The 17,092-nt window shown below is 35.5% G+C and overlaps 1 protein-coding gene across 1 annotated transcript; it reads right to left on the reverse strand.

Moving 5' to 3' along the window:
* Positions 1–4,582: 4,582 nt before the first annotated feature.
* Positions 4,583–15,687, reverse strand: LOC128209276 (protein asteroid homolog 1-like). Its single transcript, XM_052913236.1, has 2 exons — positions 15,532–15,687; positions 4,583–8,436 (listed from the first exon to the last, which is right to left on the reverse strand). The coding sequence occupies exon 2, from the start codon at positions 8,402–8,404 to the stop codon at positions 6,128–6,130; it is 2,277 nt and encodes a 758-aa protein (XP_052769196.1). The 5' UTR covers positions 8,405–8,436; positions 15,532–15,687; the 3' UTR covers positions 4,583–6,127.
* Between the last annotated feature and the right edge of the window lie 1,405 nt (positions 15,688–17,092).

The following is a 17,092-nucleotide window of genomic DNA, read 5'->3' on the forward strand; positions in this document are numbered from 1 at the left end:
CCATTCTGTTGTGTGAATGTCGCACTTGAGTTCTTGGTAGTATTTGAGAAAAATAAATGTAAAAGGAAACAAAAGTTTAAACCAAGCAAACATTTTCTCAAGCATATTTGAGATGCTAAAGTTTTTAACATCTTTAAGTCAATTCCACCACAGTGAATTATAAGTTGTCGGTCCTAAGCCCGGAATTAGAACAACAAAAATTAACAATATTTTCATATTTTTAACTGGAATTTCAATAACTGATTCTATTTTGGATGTATGTTTTATATGTATCTGAACGCCAGCGTGCGGTCGACATGATTACAAGCGGAATCATCATAGCTGCTGATGTCGCCGCGCCAATGCGAAACGAAAAGGGACTGAACATGTTGTAGAGCCTAAAGCGAAATTGTTGGTCGCAACCCCTCCATCCTAATCCTACATATTTCTTACCTGCTAACCGTTGGTCCCGGACATATTTAAGAAGTTCCTGTGTTCCATGCGGATTAGCCGCCAGAAAAATGAAGCTAAACACGTCCACAATTCAATACTAGATAGTTAAGTGGCCGGAATTTCTGAGCTAACTACTATTTCTCCATCTTGGCTAACGGACGATTTGTGAACTTAATCGAACCGACCAAATGCTTCCCAAAATCCAAGTAACTGTGGTTTCATCACTGTCACCAACCCTCTCCATTGTTTTAAATGTTTCCGTACTGCATAATCACTTAGGGCACTTTTATAACAAGATAAGGCAGTTTGCGAAATACAGCTCATGCTTCAAGAAGGAGTACACTTTATGCACAGCATTTATACTCGTTTCATTCTGCATTGTGGCATTAAATTTTGAAATCTGTATTGGAAACCCTTTGCTTAAGAGAAACAGCACTGCGACCTACATAGTTTTATATGTTTATCTTTGTACCAATGCTTGAGAAATGTTATCATGAAGGTAATTTACTTACTGTCTGCCTGCCTGCCTGCTTGCTTGCTTACTTACAGTGCTTTTGGCCAACGTTATAAATTGAACTAGTGATATTTATAGTAAATGCAGTGCTTATTAAAATAAATGAAAGGAGGATAAATAAAGATCTTATGGGAATACTATATATGATTAGAAAACAAAATACATTTAAGCCAATGAAATTGCAGATAGGCAATTATTTAACTAGACTTAACCATTAGGAATTTCCCCTTTCGCGGTTGTTAAAAGGTCCTCCTACTGCCAATCATCCGATACAAACTCCCTGCGTCAGACTTTGCGTTGTCAATGTATCAGCCAATGAGGTTATATTTTAAGTCAGTAAGATGACCCCGCTCACCCCGCCCATTCTTATTAATTGGGAATTTACTGCATGTTATCTAACACAATAAGTTACATCATTTATAATACAACCTACACTCTCAACCAAAGTTATTGCAGAAAGGCTATCATTTAGTACTACGCTTAATCATTAAGAATTTCAACTTTCGCGGGTGTTTAAAGGTCCGCCTACTGCCAATCATCCAATACTGCGTCTGATTTTGCGTTTACAACGTGCCAGCAAATGAGGTTGTATTCTAAGTCAGTTAGATGACCTGAAGTAATATTTTAAGAATTAAAATACGTATGACACATTCAAGTATTTCCTTATGACCACTTTTTCGAAACAAGAATTTTACGGCAAAATGTTCACATGCAGATCATTTCAACATTATAAATTAATCAAATAAGGAAACGAAAGTATGTACTAATTGATAAGCAACACAGCTACAGTCACTGTGATAATCGCTATGTCGCAGTCAAAGTATACATGTATACAGCGTAATAATATAATTGTATGAACTGTCATTGTCCATAAAAGGTTCTAAAGGTGCTGTTGCAGCGTCTGTTGGCTATGTTCCAAGTCATAAGGCTTTCACATTCATGTCCGTTTAAAAGAGCATTTATTTGAGAAATTAAGTCTGAAAGAACCGGGGTGACATTTCAAACGCAATATTTCATGATTTTCTTTTTCAAATTCAAGATTTTAACTTCACGATATCAGGATCTTCTAGTTCATGAATTCACGATTTCAACTTCACGATTTCAACTTCACGATTTCTCGAATTTTGTAAAGGAAATCATGACATAATCAATACGCTGTATCGCATTTCATTCATAATAATGAGGTTCCAAGTTTGTTTATATGAAATGGCTCTTTCTACAGAGAAAAAGCTATTTAGTACAAATGCATGATGTATTTAGTCAACAGCTTACATAAATCTGGTATAAATCCTCGTTTGATAAGAGTCGTTACATATAAATATACGTTACATTTTTCACAAAAAATGGTGATAATACATTTGTTTGGAAGCGTAAACAGCTTGCGCAAAACCATTTCCTTTTTGACATAGGCATCTCCCTTAGATAATTCCAGATCTGGTAGAAGAAGGCAACCCTGGAATATATTTGACTGCAAAGTTCTTGAAACGGTTATTAGCCTAAGTGTGTTAGTCATAGAGTTCCAGTGGTCGGAGCCAAAGAGAGCAATGGACATTATATTTTTTTTCTGCAGAGACTTGTAGAGACTAAGGGGTTTATGCCGATAGGATGGATGCCCTGTCTGACTATTGAAAACAAACCATTTATAACATTTTGTAAACGCTCTGAAATGCGTGTACGCAGTTTAAGACCGTCTTCTTTTGAAGAGTGTTATTTCATAATGTACATAGATAATGCTTATCTGTAGGACTAGGCGGGATTAAGTAAATACGTGGACGTAAGATTTAGCGACATTAATTTCAACGTGCCAATGTACAATATCGACCATGCACTAAGCTTATAATGGAGATAACGCTATGTGTTTCGATTGGGCGGACGAGCTATGGCGTCGACGAAATAGAGTTACACGTTTATCTAGAACATTAATGTTTGTCATGTTATCATAAATATCTTGCAAGACGACGTCGGGATCAACGTTTACTATGATGTATGACGTAGTCTGATGGTGTTTCACGGCGATAAAACGATTATTTGGATAAGGAATGTAATTACTTTGCCCCGGCCTTGAGCGTTTGGTAAAGTTTATTCCACGTTCCTTACTACAAGTTTAAGGCCTTTGCTTTAAGGGAGTATTGCTGATATTTATTTGCTGTCGTGGCACCAGAAATAGTTTGCGAGTTTGTATGCTCTTTAAGCTCGATATGTTGGACGGCATTTGTATTGCTTTTTGCATTCTTCATTCTTTCTTTGGTAGACGTTTTTTTCTTGCTGGGGTGCTCTTATTTGCAGTACATTGATTTGTGAGTCTACGATTCGTTGTTACTAATTGTGACTGCTGATTCAAGTTTATGTCACTGTAGAGTAACGTATTAATTTTACTTCTAGTCGAATGCTGAGAGGAAGCATGCTGTTAAACGGTCCTTGAAACCGACGAAAGTTATCGCAATATTACGGATGTCTGAGTGCAAGTTATGGCGGGATTTGTTACAGAACAGAACTGCATTATTGTCAGGTTTTATAAAGTCATTTTCAGTGTCACAGTAAATTATTTCGACCTCTGGAGTCACTGTTAATGGACATGTGAAAACGTCATTCATATCTCGTGAACGTTCGTCTTCAGTGAAAGCTTGAATAACATGGCTATCATTGGTATAATTTTTATCTCTCGGCAAAAATCTCGCGGTAGGCATTTATTTGAAATACTTTCGTTTGCAAAGCCTCTGTCACTCGTCTACGTACGTTTTGCAAGATTAGACAAGATCTTGTCTTGATCCAGGTAGAAGGCTCAAAACCACAGTTATCTGCCCCCCGTTGACCAAGATCCGGATGTTAATACAGAAAAAAGAGTGCTTGTTTTCAAGTGTCAATATTTTATTAAAATGGAATGAAACAGAAGCAAAAAATGTTCTTTTTGCAGAGAACTTGACTGAATTTGACAGAAATTGATAGTTTTCAGTGTAAATATTGGAAAAACCATAGCTTGTGGAAGTCTGAAAATTAGTTGTTTGTAGCCGATTGACTCCTTGCCGGTAGGGTTATGTATTTCTACTAAATTTTGACAGCCGGGTCAATGGTCAACGTGGTGGTTTCATGTGATTATATTTTGTGTCTTGAATTGTTCTAGAGATGCCATGTCCTTGTTTTTCAATTGGGATGTGTATAAAGTCAAAAGCCAGGTTAGTGTCTATATGAAACATATAGTAAAAATAACTATGGCCTCACGCCAGAAGCGTTGAGGAAGTACAGAAGGCTACAGGAGCTCGACTTCGTTATTCATATTTTGTCGTAGTGATCATCTTACGGGCTCGAGTTAATTTTGCTTTCGTCCATTTCTTTTTATATTCGGAGTATGCTTGCATTATTTAGACATTTCGGGTCAGTTTCATTATGTTCACCAGCCATCTCCATTGTTTTAAATATTTCTGTACTGCATAATAACTTAGGGCACTTTTGTATATTATCGAACGATCAAACGGGATATATCGGGATGGTTAGTGAATTGGTCAATATGATTACTGAAGCTTGACGATTTTTCATATGTGATTTTGGGGTGATATGGGGTTGTTCACTTTCCAGTGTTCCCCTCCCATATATTTCACAATAGCGAAGTTAAACAAATGGCAAAAATACACCAAAACACAAGTTCACTTAACTTTATTTATTTTGTGATCTGCGCAGTCTTTGATACGATTTGTGTAAAAAAGGTTATTATCCAAGTCATATGATCTTGTACACAGACGGATGAGTAAAATAATATTGTTTAGCAGATTTATTCGAAAAAGATCAAAACATGGAGAATACAGATGAAATGGAATTAACAGTGGGTATGTCTTTAAGTAATGCTCATATTCAAATGCACTTGTATTCTTTCTTTTAATTAACACAAGAGTGATTTCACATTCATTATGTCGTTTTAAATGTTTACCTTTAACAATCAGATATTCTACTTATGAATTCACAAAATAATGAGTTCGCATTTATAACATTTACAGATAACAAATTCATCAGCAAAACAATAATCACTAAAAAGATTTTTTGAACATTTGCTACCCAGTTTTTCTTTCCATTAATACAGTTTGAAAATGCCAGCAAATGGTTTAAGATCGTAATCATTACATTCACAGAATCAGACATTTGGCACTGTTAATGCTTCACCAATTTTTAAATGTTCTTCGTTAAAAGCAAAATTACCAGTAAAATTCAAAACATTTCTTTAGTAACTAAAATCATTCTTAATATCAATAGTTCGGTCAATATATGTCCAATTTACCGTCGGCAATAGCCTCTTACATATATTAACTTAATGGTCCTCTCTCTCTCTCTCTCTCTCTCTCTCTCTCTCTCTCTCTGTCTCTCATATAATTTTATTTGCAAATGAACAACAAACATTGAACAGCATATGTCAATTGGCATGATTACACTACTGATTGAATCCATAATTTTTCAAAGCTGCACTCTCACAGATATACCGTTTTCCACCATTTTTATTTTTTGTCTTAGAAAGAGCAAATTTTTGCGTAAATAACTGCAAACAAGTGATAAAAGATTGCTAACAAATGATCAGATAGCAGATATTCATATTTCTGTTCAAAAATTAATTTTTTATGGCTTAACACTAACGGTTTAAGAAAAATGCATAAGACATCATTTTTGTTCTTAAATATAAAAATCTGCGATCTAAATCTTTGTCAACAGTCGTATATAACTGGTTTCCATAAGTTTTCACAAAAAATTGGCTCGTTCCAAGACAATAAATAAAAAAAGTTGTCAAAACGTTCAATCCGAGAGAGTGCAGCTTTAAGTTATAAACATATTTGAAAAACATATAAGGCTAATTCTTTACGATACTTATGTGAAAAACTATATAAACAAGCTCAGTAGCCAAAAGTTTAAACTTAAATCCCGTTTAATGGCACAGGCAAACGCTAAATACATAAAAAAACAAAACAAAAAAATCACAAACAAGAAACATGGAACAACAGCACAAAACTCCACAAACAGCACAGTGCATTTTTAAGTTGGCTTTTTCATTTAAATTGTTCAAGAAAAGCATCGCCAGTTCAGAAATTCATATCAAAAGTAAATATTCATTGAGTCCACTGAGGAGTGTTTGTAATCGTATTCATGCTGGTACCCATTTAATCCAAACATTTGATTATTTTCCGTGTTTTAATCTCTAGTATATTAACCGGCAACACCGTCTTTAGACTCGGTTGTTTTGACAACAGTTTTCCACAACGTAAACAAATTATGCAGCGGTGATTTCAAAGGGAATATGTCTGAACAATCGGTGTTTTCAGATGTCTCAAGGCTATTGCAAATGTTGTCTGCAAAATCGTTGATTTCAGATGTTTCAAGTCTCATGAACCGGTTGTCTGAACAATTGGTGATTTTAGATGTCTCAAGGCTCTTGCAAACGTTGTCTGAACAATCGGTGATTTTAGATGTCTTGAGACTCCTGCAAACGTTGTACATGAGCGTACAATTGAAGAGAACGGCAGGGCTGGGGAGGTCCACTGGATACATTAGGGCCTGATTCAGGTACACGGCGCTCAGGTAGCATGTCTGCAACTGTGAGAAGCCGTGAATTATCTTTATTTCTTCGTTACCCCAATATGCTTGACCGGTATGTTTGTTTCGATGAATATCCATTTCATTAGCCATTTCTCTAACAAACTGTTCAACTTGATCGTTATCTTGAACTTTAATTGCTTGCTCGATACTTGGAACCAAGCATTGTTGTTTGACTGTTTCACAAGCATCGGACCGTATGGAGTGGGAGTGCAATAAAATCATGCCAATAATAGCGGCACTCAAATGGTTCTCTGTAACCTTTGGTTCTGCATTTGTCCACCAAAAACGTAGGACACCTACAAGGAACGTGGCACACGGGTCGGCAGGTAAAGAATCGATTAGTTTAGAATTCAGTCCTAAAGTGCCAAACATGATGTTTTGCCTCTTCTCTACGGTATCATTTGGGACATTTTGTAACGATGGAACGTCCAAGTACTGAGTTCCAAACCTAACCTTCGTAGAAGCTGTAATATCAACCGTAATTATTTTGATTTTCTGTCTGTCGTTTTCTTCTATTTTACTTTTCCCCGTTAACCCATACAGGACCTTTCGGATGTTCCGGGAGCAATTATACGTGGAAGGTTCATCCATGTCTTCTATCTGACAATTGAAGATAACTCTTTGGTTCACAGCTACATTCTGCAGAAATGAGTTCGCCATTTTGCAGGTTCTTAACATCTCCAATAACCGCCCTGGCAATGATTTCTCTTGAACGTAATCAATCATCGTTCCAATATCGAATTTCGATATGTCACTTGCGAAAAACTTGGCAACATCCATGGTAGGGAAATCCTCGATGTTTTTGTAACTTTGTAAGGAGTAGCGAATAGCGTCTTGCAGTTTCAATTTCTCTTCTTCTGAGTCTTCAACATGTTCCAATACTTCATCGATAGCGTTTGTTTCCGATTTAACGCCCGTTGACCAAAGAAACAATGACTTCAGTCGAGTTTTGTCTTTGGTTATCAGGCTTAGATCTTTCTCTTCATACTTCTTGCATATCGCTGTGTAGAAACGCTTCAACTTGTTGAAATCTACATAATCATTACCACCAAATGTAGCAAGAATTGGTAGGAACTCCCATTGACCATTGACCCTGCCAATTAAACTTGTGTAGCAGTAATGTTTTACAGTGATGTATACAATTTCCTGGTCGGTTGGTATAGTCGCTGGTTCCTTCAAGGAAGAAAACGTATTCGTCTGTTTCTTATGTTTCAATGTCATGCCGATATCTTTCGCCAAACAATGAATGATGGGTATAACTCCTTTTTCTAGCTTGAAAATAAAGAAATCGCTATCATTACTAAGTACCGGACATTTCCACATATTGGCCAACACTGCTATTTCTCTGTCTGCCTCATATGGACACTTGACGTGTGGTATCTGAAGCTCACGCAGGACATGACAGAACGTTTCTTCACATAGAATCGGCCAAACATGGTCCTTGGTTACTTCAGTGCCGTTCTCACGTTTTAGAACATCGCGCGCTCTTTTATACGTCTTACGATTTAGCACAGTGTTCCATTCTGGATCATTCCCGTCATCCATGTCAACGGTCGGCTTGATTGGATCGGGGCCCTTTTTACATATCTTACTAGCGTTATAGATTCTAGACTCCTTCCGTTGAACCACAGTGTTCCATTTTTGGTTATCTGGATCATACCCACCATCCAGGACAACGTAAGGCTCCACCTTACAGGCCTTGAGGGTGGCAAAGAAGGTTTTACAAGTGTCTGCATAAGTGTCATAGTTCCCACCATACTCTTCTGGCAAGTTGTATAAGAAGTGGTACAGATTCGAACCATCAATGATGAGTCGAGTGTCATGAAGATCGTAATCAGTAAGGAGCTTGCTATCGTCTATCACTTTAAACAAGCCAGACACGCCCATCGTTGGCTTCACAGGATATGGATTCGGCCGGTCTGCAATAAGATAACACGCTATTGTAAGACATGTTGAGTACAAACTGCAAAAGTAGGTCAAGCAGAGCCTGTTTTACTGACTTGGATACTTCGGTCATTGTTTATCAAAAGTTGGCAAAACAATTGTCTGTTTCCGCAGCAAATTTGGACAACTCGTTTATCTTTTATCGAGATGTCAATCTTAAGTATGCCTATTTCGATGAATTTTAGAGGTTTTGTAGGAAATTGATGCCTCATTTATGTGAATCTGTTGGCTTTATTTTGTGAATAATTTAGGCTGTATCCATTAACAATCGGAGTGAACATTTTAACTAAGTCAAAACATGCCACAAAATAATGTCTCTATCGGAATTCATATGTTCTATTGTTGATTATTAAAGGACCATAACTCAGTCACACATGCACTGATCTAACTAGTCTTCGAAAGGAACATCTAACTTTAAAGCAAGTTGTGTTAACATCGAATCAAAATGGGGACTATAACCAAATAATGGGTGATTTTTTTTGGTATTTGAATGGAACAGAGGGCATAAAGGGGCATAACGGCATCATTTTTCCTGTTCTTTGTTGAAGGTAAATTAAACTTTCCAACTGTTTACATAAATAATTAGTAGCTGGACACTTCTTAACGAGTAACATTTGTCAAATGCCACTCTGTTTACATGTAAGACTATTGCATAAACAAATCTCCTTTCGTTCAGACTTTTATAGTTGAAGATGCAGGATTTCTGCGAATTATCAGCTTGAATGTAAACGATACAAAAATATTACTTGGTAAATAACTTAATAAAAAGGAAACATAATGATATAGTTTTAGGACTAAGAAAGACAGTCCCGGCGTTTGTAGTGCATGTTTTAATTATTGCTTGCACTAGATTTAAGCATCGTAGACATACAGTATCCGGTCAAAAATGTTGTGTCTTAGTAATTCTAAAAACACGCTCTTAATGTATTTATAAACATAGAACTTTAACCGGACACATTTATGAAGTTTAAAATTTATAAAGTTTTATTTGCATAACAACCAGAAGGCCATGATCTATGTGACCAAATATTATTTTCAATATTATGTACGCCTCGCTATGCTTTAGTTCCAACTTAACTTCCGGAGTCTTTTTCAATATACGGCGGTATTCAAAACACTGTGCGGAATTAGGACACCGGTTGAGACTAGAAAAAAATAAAGAAATTCAACTACCAAAGTAAGCATAAATTGGTTTTACTTTTAATTGCACATAAAAAGTTTTAGAACTATATTTTCTTCTTTATTTGATTTAAAAATTACAATGTATATTCTGTACATTTACACAACAGTCCATATTATAGGACGCGAAATTAACGCTAGCATTTACGTGTGGAAATCTTCATAATCAAAATAGTTTATAGATGAGCACCAAAAGCTTTTTTTATACGAGTGGCCTTGACAAGAGTGAAATATTTTGCTTTGGTATTCATGAGGTGTTGCGATCATATGAAACAAATTGTATGCGAAATGAACAACATTTCGTGAATAACGTCGTTGAAAATGTGTCCCAGCAATGCGCACGCTGATATTTGAATTGACGTGAGAATCACGCTACCTTGCTCAGTCGCTCGCACGCTCGCTCAGTCGCTCGCACGCTCGCACGCACACTCACTCACTCACTCACTCACTCACTCACTAACTCATTCACTCACTCACTCACCCACCCACCCACCCAAAACCCAATGTTTCCAGAATACTCTCATGGAAAATCTTTGTATGCATGTGGTTAATTAATAACTGATTCGTATATTTCGTACGTTCGTGTAGTATGAACGCTGGGAAGGGATTTTGCAATTCTATGAAGCCCATTACCCAAACGAAAACATAGTTTAAATTACCTGAAAGCTATTTTAAAAAACTTGACTAGTTTGCAGAAAAATATTTGCAGTGGGTTTTGAAATATTCAGTAAACAGAAAAAACAAGTTTCTGCAAACAGACAAAACTTTTTTGTTTTCTATTTTTAAACTTTCATTGAAAGGACATAAAATGAATTGAAGCCTTAATTCATCATGCAATGATGAAAATACCCCGGCATATTGAATAAGTAGGCGGTAGTTTGCATGGCTCGTTGAACATCTCGTTCCGTAAGACCATTCACATGATATTAATATGCTCTTAAGAAACTTGATATTAAGTCTGGTCTGACCTTTTTCTTTCAATGAATGGCAAATTGCAAATAGGCGTCTTTTTGTCCATGAAACAAACGAAGATCATGCTTTGGGACAATGAAAGCTCAAATTTTGAAATAAAGCTGCACTCTCTCGTTTTTGTCTTTGAATGAGCCATTTTTTTTGCGTAATTGTCTAGAAACCAGTGATATAAGACTGTTGACAAAAGATCAGATCGCAGTTTTCATATTTACGTCTGAAAATTGATATTTTGAGGCAAAAAACGTTATTAATTGAGAAAAATGAACTTTTCAGCAGTTTACCGAACAGTTGAGACTGTTCTATTGTATATTACTCGTTTGAAGCCATCGATGCCAAAATGAGGTGATTCCGAGACAAAACAAATAATAAAAAGATAAAAAATGTATATTTGTGAGAGTGTAACTTTAACACCTATACGGCAATATTACAAAAAAAAAAATGATATCAACTAACTACAACGGGTATCCTCAAGTAACGAAATTTCTTTTTCCGCTAACATTTCAATCAAAAGTAAAGGAGGAATATCTGGTCTCTTTCGATACTCACTGCGATGAAACCTTATTAAAAGGTTTTATAAAATCTTACACAAGCTATGTTTCGGTTTTAATTACTTGTATTACATTTAACATTGAGGGTTACCGGATGCAATTAGTTTGATTTTTTTAATGGGTGTACAAGTCTTATTTTAAATTTAAGCATATTCTTTTGTTCTTTTTGTAAACAACAATTAGAAAATGGTAAAGACAATGAAAAGTTATCATTGTTTTAAGTCTTCAATCCAAGCAAAATATTGCCTTCCGACGTAGCATTTATGACGCAATTTATCACGTGGTATACACACACTGACAATGAATACAACTTTTACATGCATATGCTAAGCCAATCACACGAAAAGATCAATGGTGTTGGACTTCAACTTATAACAACCTACCCTTGTGTCAATGTATCGTCAATGTCGTATGTTTTTATGAATTAACGTCAATAGAAAAGCATCGTATATATATAACTTTTGTGAGCATGCATAAGAAAGAATTGGTGCCACAACACTAAATTAAACAAAAACATATCCCAGACCAAGTATATGTTTTAGAGCGATTATCAAAAGAAACGCTTGGTTACTGTTATATACCTTCTTGACTTTAGCAAAATGCATACTGTTTTCATCATTTGTTTTCTTTTAAATTCCAAAGATATATTCGGGTTTAGGATGAATATACTTTAATTTAAGAACAGGTCTTCATAACAATTTCTCAAACATTGAGAAAATAGCTTTAAGTTTTAATTGAGTAAGTTCAAAAAATATTTAAAAAAGTGAAACATGAGTAGATACGTAGCAAAAATTAACCACCGAAGGTCAAGTCGGCATTGTATTTAGTATCGTATTTTAAAGCTTAAAGTGACATCGTTATACCATCCGAACAATAAGACACAATATCAAGTAAAGTACATCCTTACAAGGCAAACAGGGTATGCAATATATATCTATATTGCCGCCTACCATATTCAGAGTATATGGGTCAAACATAGTGAGCCCGTCAACAGATGCAGTTTCACATGCTTGGTATTGTATTGCATAAATACCACGAGATAGAATCAACACGTCCTATACACCGGGGGTTTATAGAGACTGACATTGAGCGCTTTGCAAAGTAGATTAAATTAAACCTGTAAACAATTATGTACAATCTTGTTTGTGTAAAAAAAGGGTATAGTTTGAGGTTTACTTCATAAATCATTTTAAATAGTGAGTCATCATTTTGAAATTAGGAGTGTATTTAAAGCTGCACTCTTACAGATATACCGTTTTTACAAAAAAAAAAAATGTCTTGGAAAGAGCAAATTTGTGCGTAAAATATCTGCAAACCAATGATAAAGGATTACTGACAAAAGATCAAATCATGATTCTCATATTTCCGTTCGAAAATTAATGTGTTATGGCTTAAGTCGTTACTAACGGTTTAAGAAAAATGCATAAAACATCAATTTTTGAACTTAAATGTAAAAATATGCGATTTAATTTTTTGCCAGCATTCTTATATAACTGGTTTCGCAAAAATTGGCTCGTTCCTATACAAAAAATAAAAAAAATGTTGTCAAAACGTTCTATCAAACCTATATATGGAACTGCAACCTATCTCTTCAAAAATCGGAGCTGTAATCAACCATTTTCTTTTCATTCTCATATATTTTTAAATCATTTCCCGAACTGTTACCTTTTTCCGCTAAGCCAAAATGATAAATGGGCCTGTTACATACAAGTCGGATTTCGTACATTGCAGAAGTGTTCTCGAAAACGGTTAAAGTTTCAAGGAAAACATGGATATGCTTATACACAAGAAGCTATTATAATAATATGTATTACCTTGATTTTCGGATCGAATCGAGCGTTTTGGTGACGCATTCTTGCACTGAAACCAACTTTTTGGTTATGGGGATTCCCGTCGTGTTTTTGGATTTTTAGAACAAATACATTATGTCAAATTATTGTTTTGCCAAACAATGTATTTAAATGAAAAGTATTATAAATAATTTTCCAAACGAAGCACGAACAGATCGAGTAGTAGTAATTCAGAAACAACTTTCAAACGATATTCTAAAGGCGCGCGCAAATTTGAGTTCTGAAAAGTAATTGGTCGCGTATAATGGGATGCATAAATACAATTTCCAATTCGTTACTCCCCATGGAAAATCCAATCCGCGCACGGACATGTCAGGGCAAACTTTATTTAAAGGTGTCTGCTTCATTAGGCAAGAACAGTATTGTACTTCTTACATCCAATGTTAAGGTACCATGACTTTGATCTGACGTAGATAGATTAGTCATACATGTTCAGGACTATTATTGGTATTCCAATTCCATTAAGCCTTTTCCATTCACCTGTTAACATATGCAATCTGCGCCGTTGACAATTTATACGTAAAGTACCCCGGCTACGAACTGTCCATAAAAAGGATAATAGTTCAGTCTTATTTTAGACTTAATCGGATTATTTTTCCCTAGTAAATGTTGCATTTGCATCAACACTTTGGTTATGCAAGCAAACTATGAAAGCTTGGCCCTGGTCCGCATTAATGATTTGTCTACTAGGCCCAGGTCATCGTTAATGCTTTTGTCCACTAGGCTTGCCCCTGGTCATCATTAATGCTTTTATCTACTTGGCTGGTCCCTGGTTATGATTATTTCTTATGTCTATCAGGCTTGTCCCTGATCTTCTGTTATGCTTTTGTCTACTTGGTTTGTTCCTGGTCATTATAGGCCTTTCTCAATATTAGTGCATGCTTAACATTTCATACTCAGAACGAGGCTCAGATGGGTCACTGATATCAATGACTACTTCAGGTTAAGTTGTGGTGTGCAACATAACAAAATTTCTAATTATCATTGTTGTGTTTACAACTGTAATTCAATTTAAAAATCAGCTTTCATAAATTTCCAAAAGAATAAGAAGAATAAAAGAAAACAATGGATGGTGAAAACAAGAAGAGATATGGCCTTAGAATTCCAGGTAAACTCTTTTATTAATAACACAGCAATTACTTTGACTGTTTGAGGTTAATGCAATTGAGGATATTGTATGTCTGATAATATGTATTATCCCAGATGTACAGATTAAATATAATAAAGACATTCTTAAAAACAAATGTGCTAGTTCTTTATCTTTATGTTGGACAGTTATTATACATACATATCCAAATATGACCCCTTCCTCCCCCCCCCCCCCAACCCGCAAATTTCAAAAACAACACCCATATGTCATTTTAAGACAGAGGATTGTATGGGATGGACACCTTTAAAGACACAAAGGCTAAGGAAGAAACAGTTCCTAAAGTTTCTTACTGAAATGAGGAAACGACACCAATAATATTGCTGACAGGAAAGCCCATTGCCACATCATAACCCAAAACTGAATGGTATACATATACAAACGGCAGTCTGTAAATTGTTTTGCCATTGTTTGCTTCTTTTATAAACACCAACCAACTATTTTCTTCCTTTACCAAACTGTGAATTACAATCATGCACTTGCACTACAACACTGAATTTGTACTAGTATTCAAGAACTGCGAATTTATTACATCATCATTTGTTGACAAATTCACTATAATTTCAGATTAACATTGGATGATGATGATAATGCAACATTAATATCAGATGATCAGCCTGGTGGAAGCAGGGAGGCCATTCTCACAACGACCTCTTTCATATTGGTTTAAACATATTTTTTCAACCTTTTTATACATATAATCATCGAAGTTCACATTAAATTTAAATATTGCATAATTATGAACACGGAGAGATTTATGACGTGCTGAGCACTACTGACAAACTAAGTAACGTTTATACAGGCTTCTCTTCATATTTAATGTTCCTAACATTTTATCAATTTGTAGAACCATCAGCTTCTATTTACTGTTCAATCATGGTTGTCGGGCGATGTATAGATAGCTAAATAAAGTTATTGAAAAAAGAAAATGTCAACTTTGTTTTTCACATTTTCCCACAAATCTGTATTAAAGTACATGTGTATTGTTTCCTTGTGATTGTCGTTTTCACACTGGACGAATAAAGTCATGCAAACGTTCAGGGCTATGACGCTGTTTCATGCGTTGTTTTCTCCAAACCATAAGCGAGTCCCTTAAGCCTAGTACTAACTGATTGCCTGTTTGCAAAGTCATTGTCTGTAAATGTAAGTTGTTTTCTCAAAACCATAAGCGAGTCCCTTTAAGTTTGATTTATGAATTGCTACATTGTATGTTCTGTACATTTACACAAAAGTCCATATTAAAATACGCAAAATGTACGTTAGCATTTTTGTAGAAATTTATTTCTCTCATATTAAGTTGAGTAGAAAACAGCCAAGGTAAAAAGCAGAACGTTTGTTTGCAGTTTAATATTATAAAATGATAGAAGTACTCACTGTGTGTATCAAGCAAGCTTTTATTCGTTAACACAAACTATCATAAACTTCCTGAGAGTATTTTTCCAAATCCCTCAGTTTCTTGATATCCAACTTATATGCTATGACTCATTGATCGCCTAGGTCGAAATGCACAGCTATTATATGGTTTGCGTGCGTCTCGAGAAATCATGTGTTTATTTCTGCCAATTAAACTCAGTTATGCAAATGGTATTATGTTAACATGGTTAAGGTAATATAAAACCGGAACAAAAAAGTACTCGTTAATTCATATAGTTTTTTCTTTATCACGAAGAGATTTAAGAAACTCATTGAAGACACGTTTACATCGTCTCTTAATTCGTATTTGAAAAACTCAAAATAATGAAAGGAGAATTTTAGACTTTAACTTTAAAACAAGGACCATCCACTCACCCACTCACCCACTCAGTCACTCACTGACTCACTGACTGACTGACTCACCAACTCACCGACTGACTGACTGACTGACTGACTGACTGACTGATTGACTCACTCACTCAATGACTCACTCACTCAATGACTCACTCGCTCACTCGCTCACTCGCTCACTCACTCACTCACTCACTCACTCACTCACTCACTCACTCACTCACTCACTCACTCACTCACTCACTCACTCACTCACTCACTCACTCACTCACTCACATGTCAATGTTAATGAATGTTTGTTCTAAAAGGATTAGGCCATGAGTCAAGAGAATCATAGACCTGGAAATAATCTTTCAATGTTACCAGAATAGTCCTATGGAAAATGTATGCATGTGATTATTTAATAACTGAGTCGCAATTTCGTACGTTCATGCAGCATAAACGCTTGGGAGGGATTTTGCAATTCCATGAAGCCTATAACCCAAACGTCCACATAGTGTAAATTTCTTCAAAGCTTTTAAAAAAAACTTGTTAAGTGGTAAGATTTTTTTTGCAGTGGGTTTTAAAATATTCAGGAAATTGAAAAACTTTTTTTGTATTCTATTTTTCACTGAAAAGACATTAAATAATTTGAAAACTTAATTCATCCTGCAATGACGAAAACACCCCCGGCATATTGAATACTAGTTAATAGGCGGTAGTTTGCATGGTTCGTTGAACATGTCGTTCCGTAAGACGATTCACATGATATTAATATGCTTTTAAGAAACTAGATATTTTCCTGCTCTGTTTTCTTTTCTTTCCATGAATGGCAAGATTGCAAACAAGATTTCAAACAGGTGATGTTTGTCCTTGACACAAACGAAGACCACGCTTTGGTATAATGAAAGCTCAAATTCGGAAATTAAAGCTGCACTATCACAGATTGATTGTTATGACAACTTTTTTTGTCTTTGAATGAGCCATTTTTTGCGTAAATGTCTAGAAAGCAGTGATATAAGACAAGAGAGCTGATCGCAGTTTTTATATTTTCTTTTGAAAATTGATATTCTGTGGCTAAAAGCGTAAATAACGCTTTAAGAAAAATGAAAGTTCTGGCAGATTACCAAACAACTGAGATCTGTGTTATTGTGAGTTATCGAATATGACTGATTTGAAGCCACTGATGCCA

The sequence above is a fragment of the Mya arenaria genome, chromosome 11, assembly GCF_026914265.1.
Source record: "Mya arenaria isolate MELC-2E11 chromosome 11, ASM2691426v1".
NCBI classification, from domain to species: Eukaryota; Metazoa; Mollusca; class Bivalvia; order Myida; family Myidae; genus Mya; species Mya arenaria.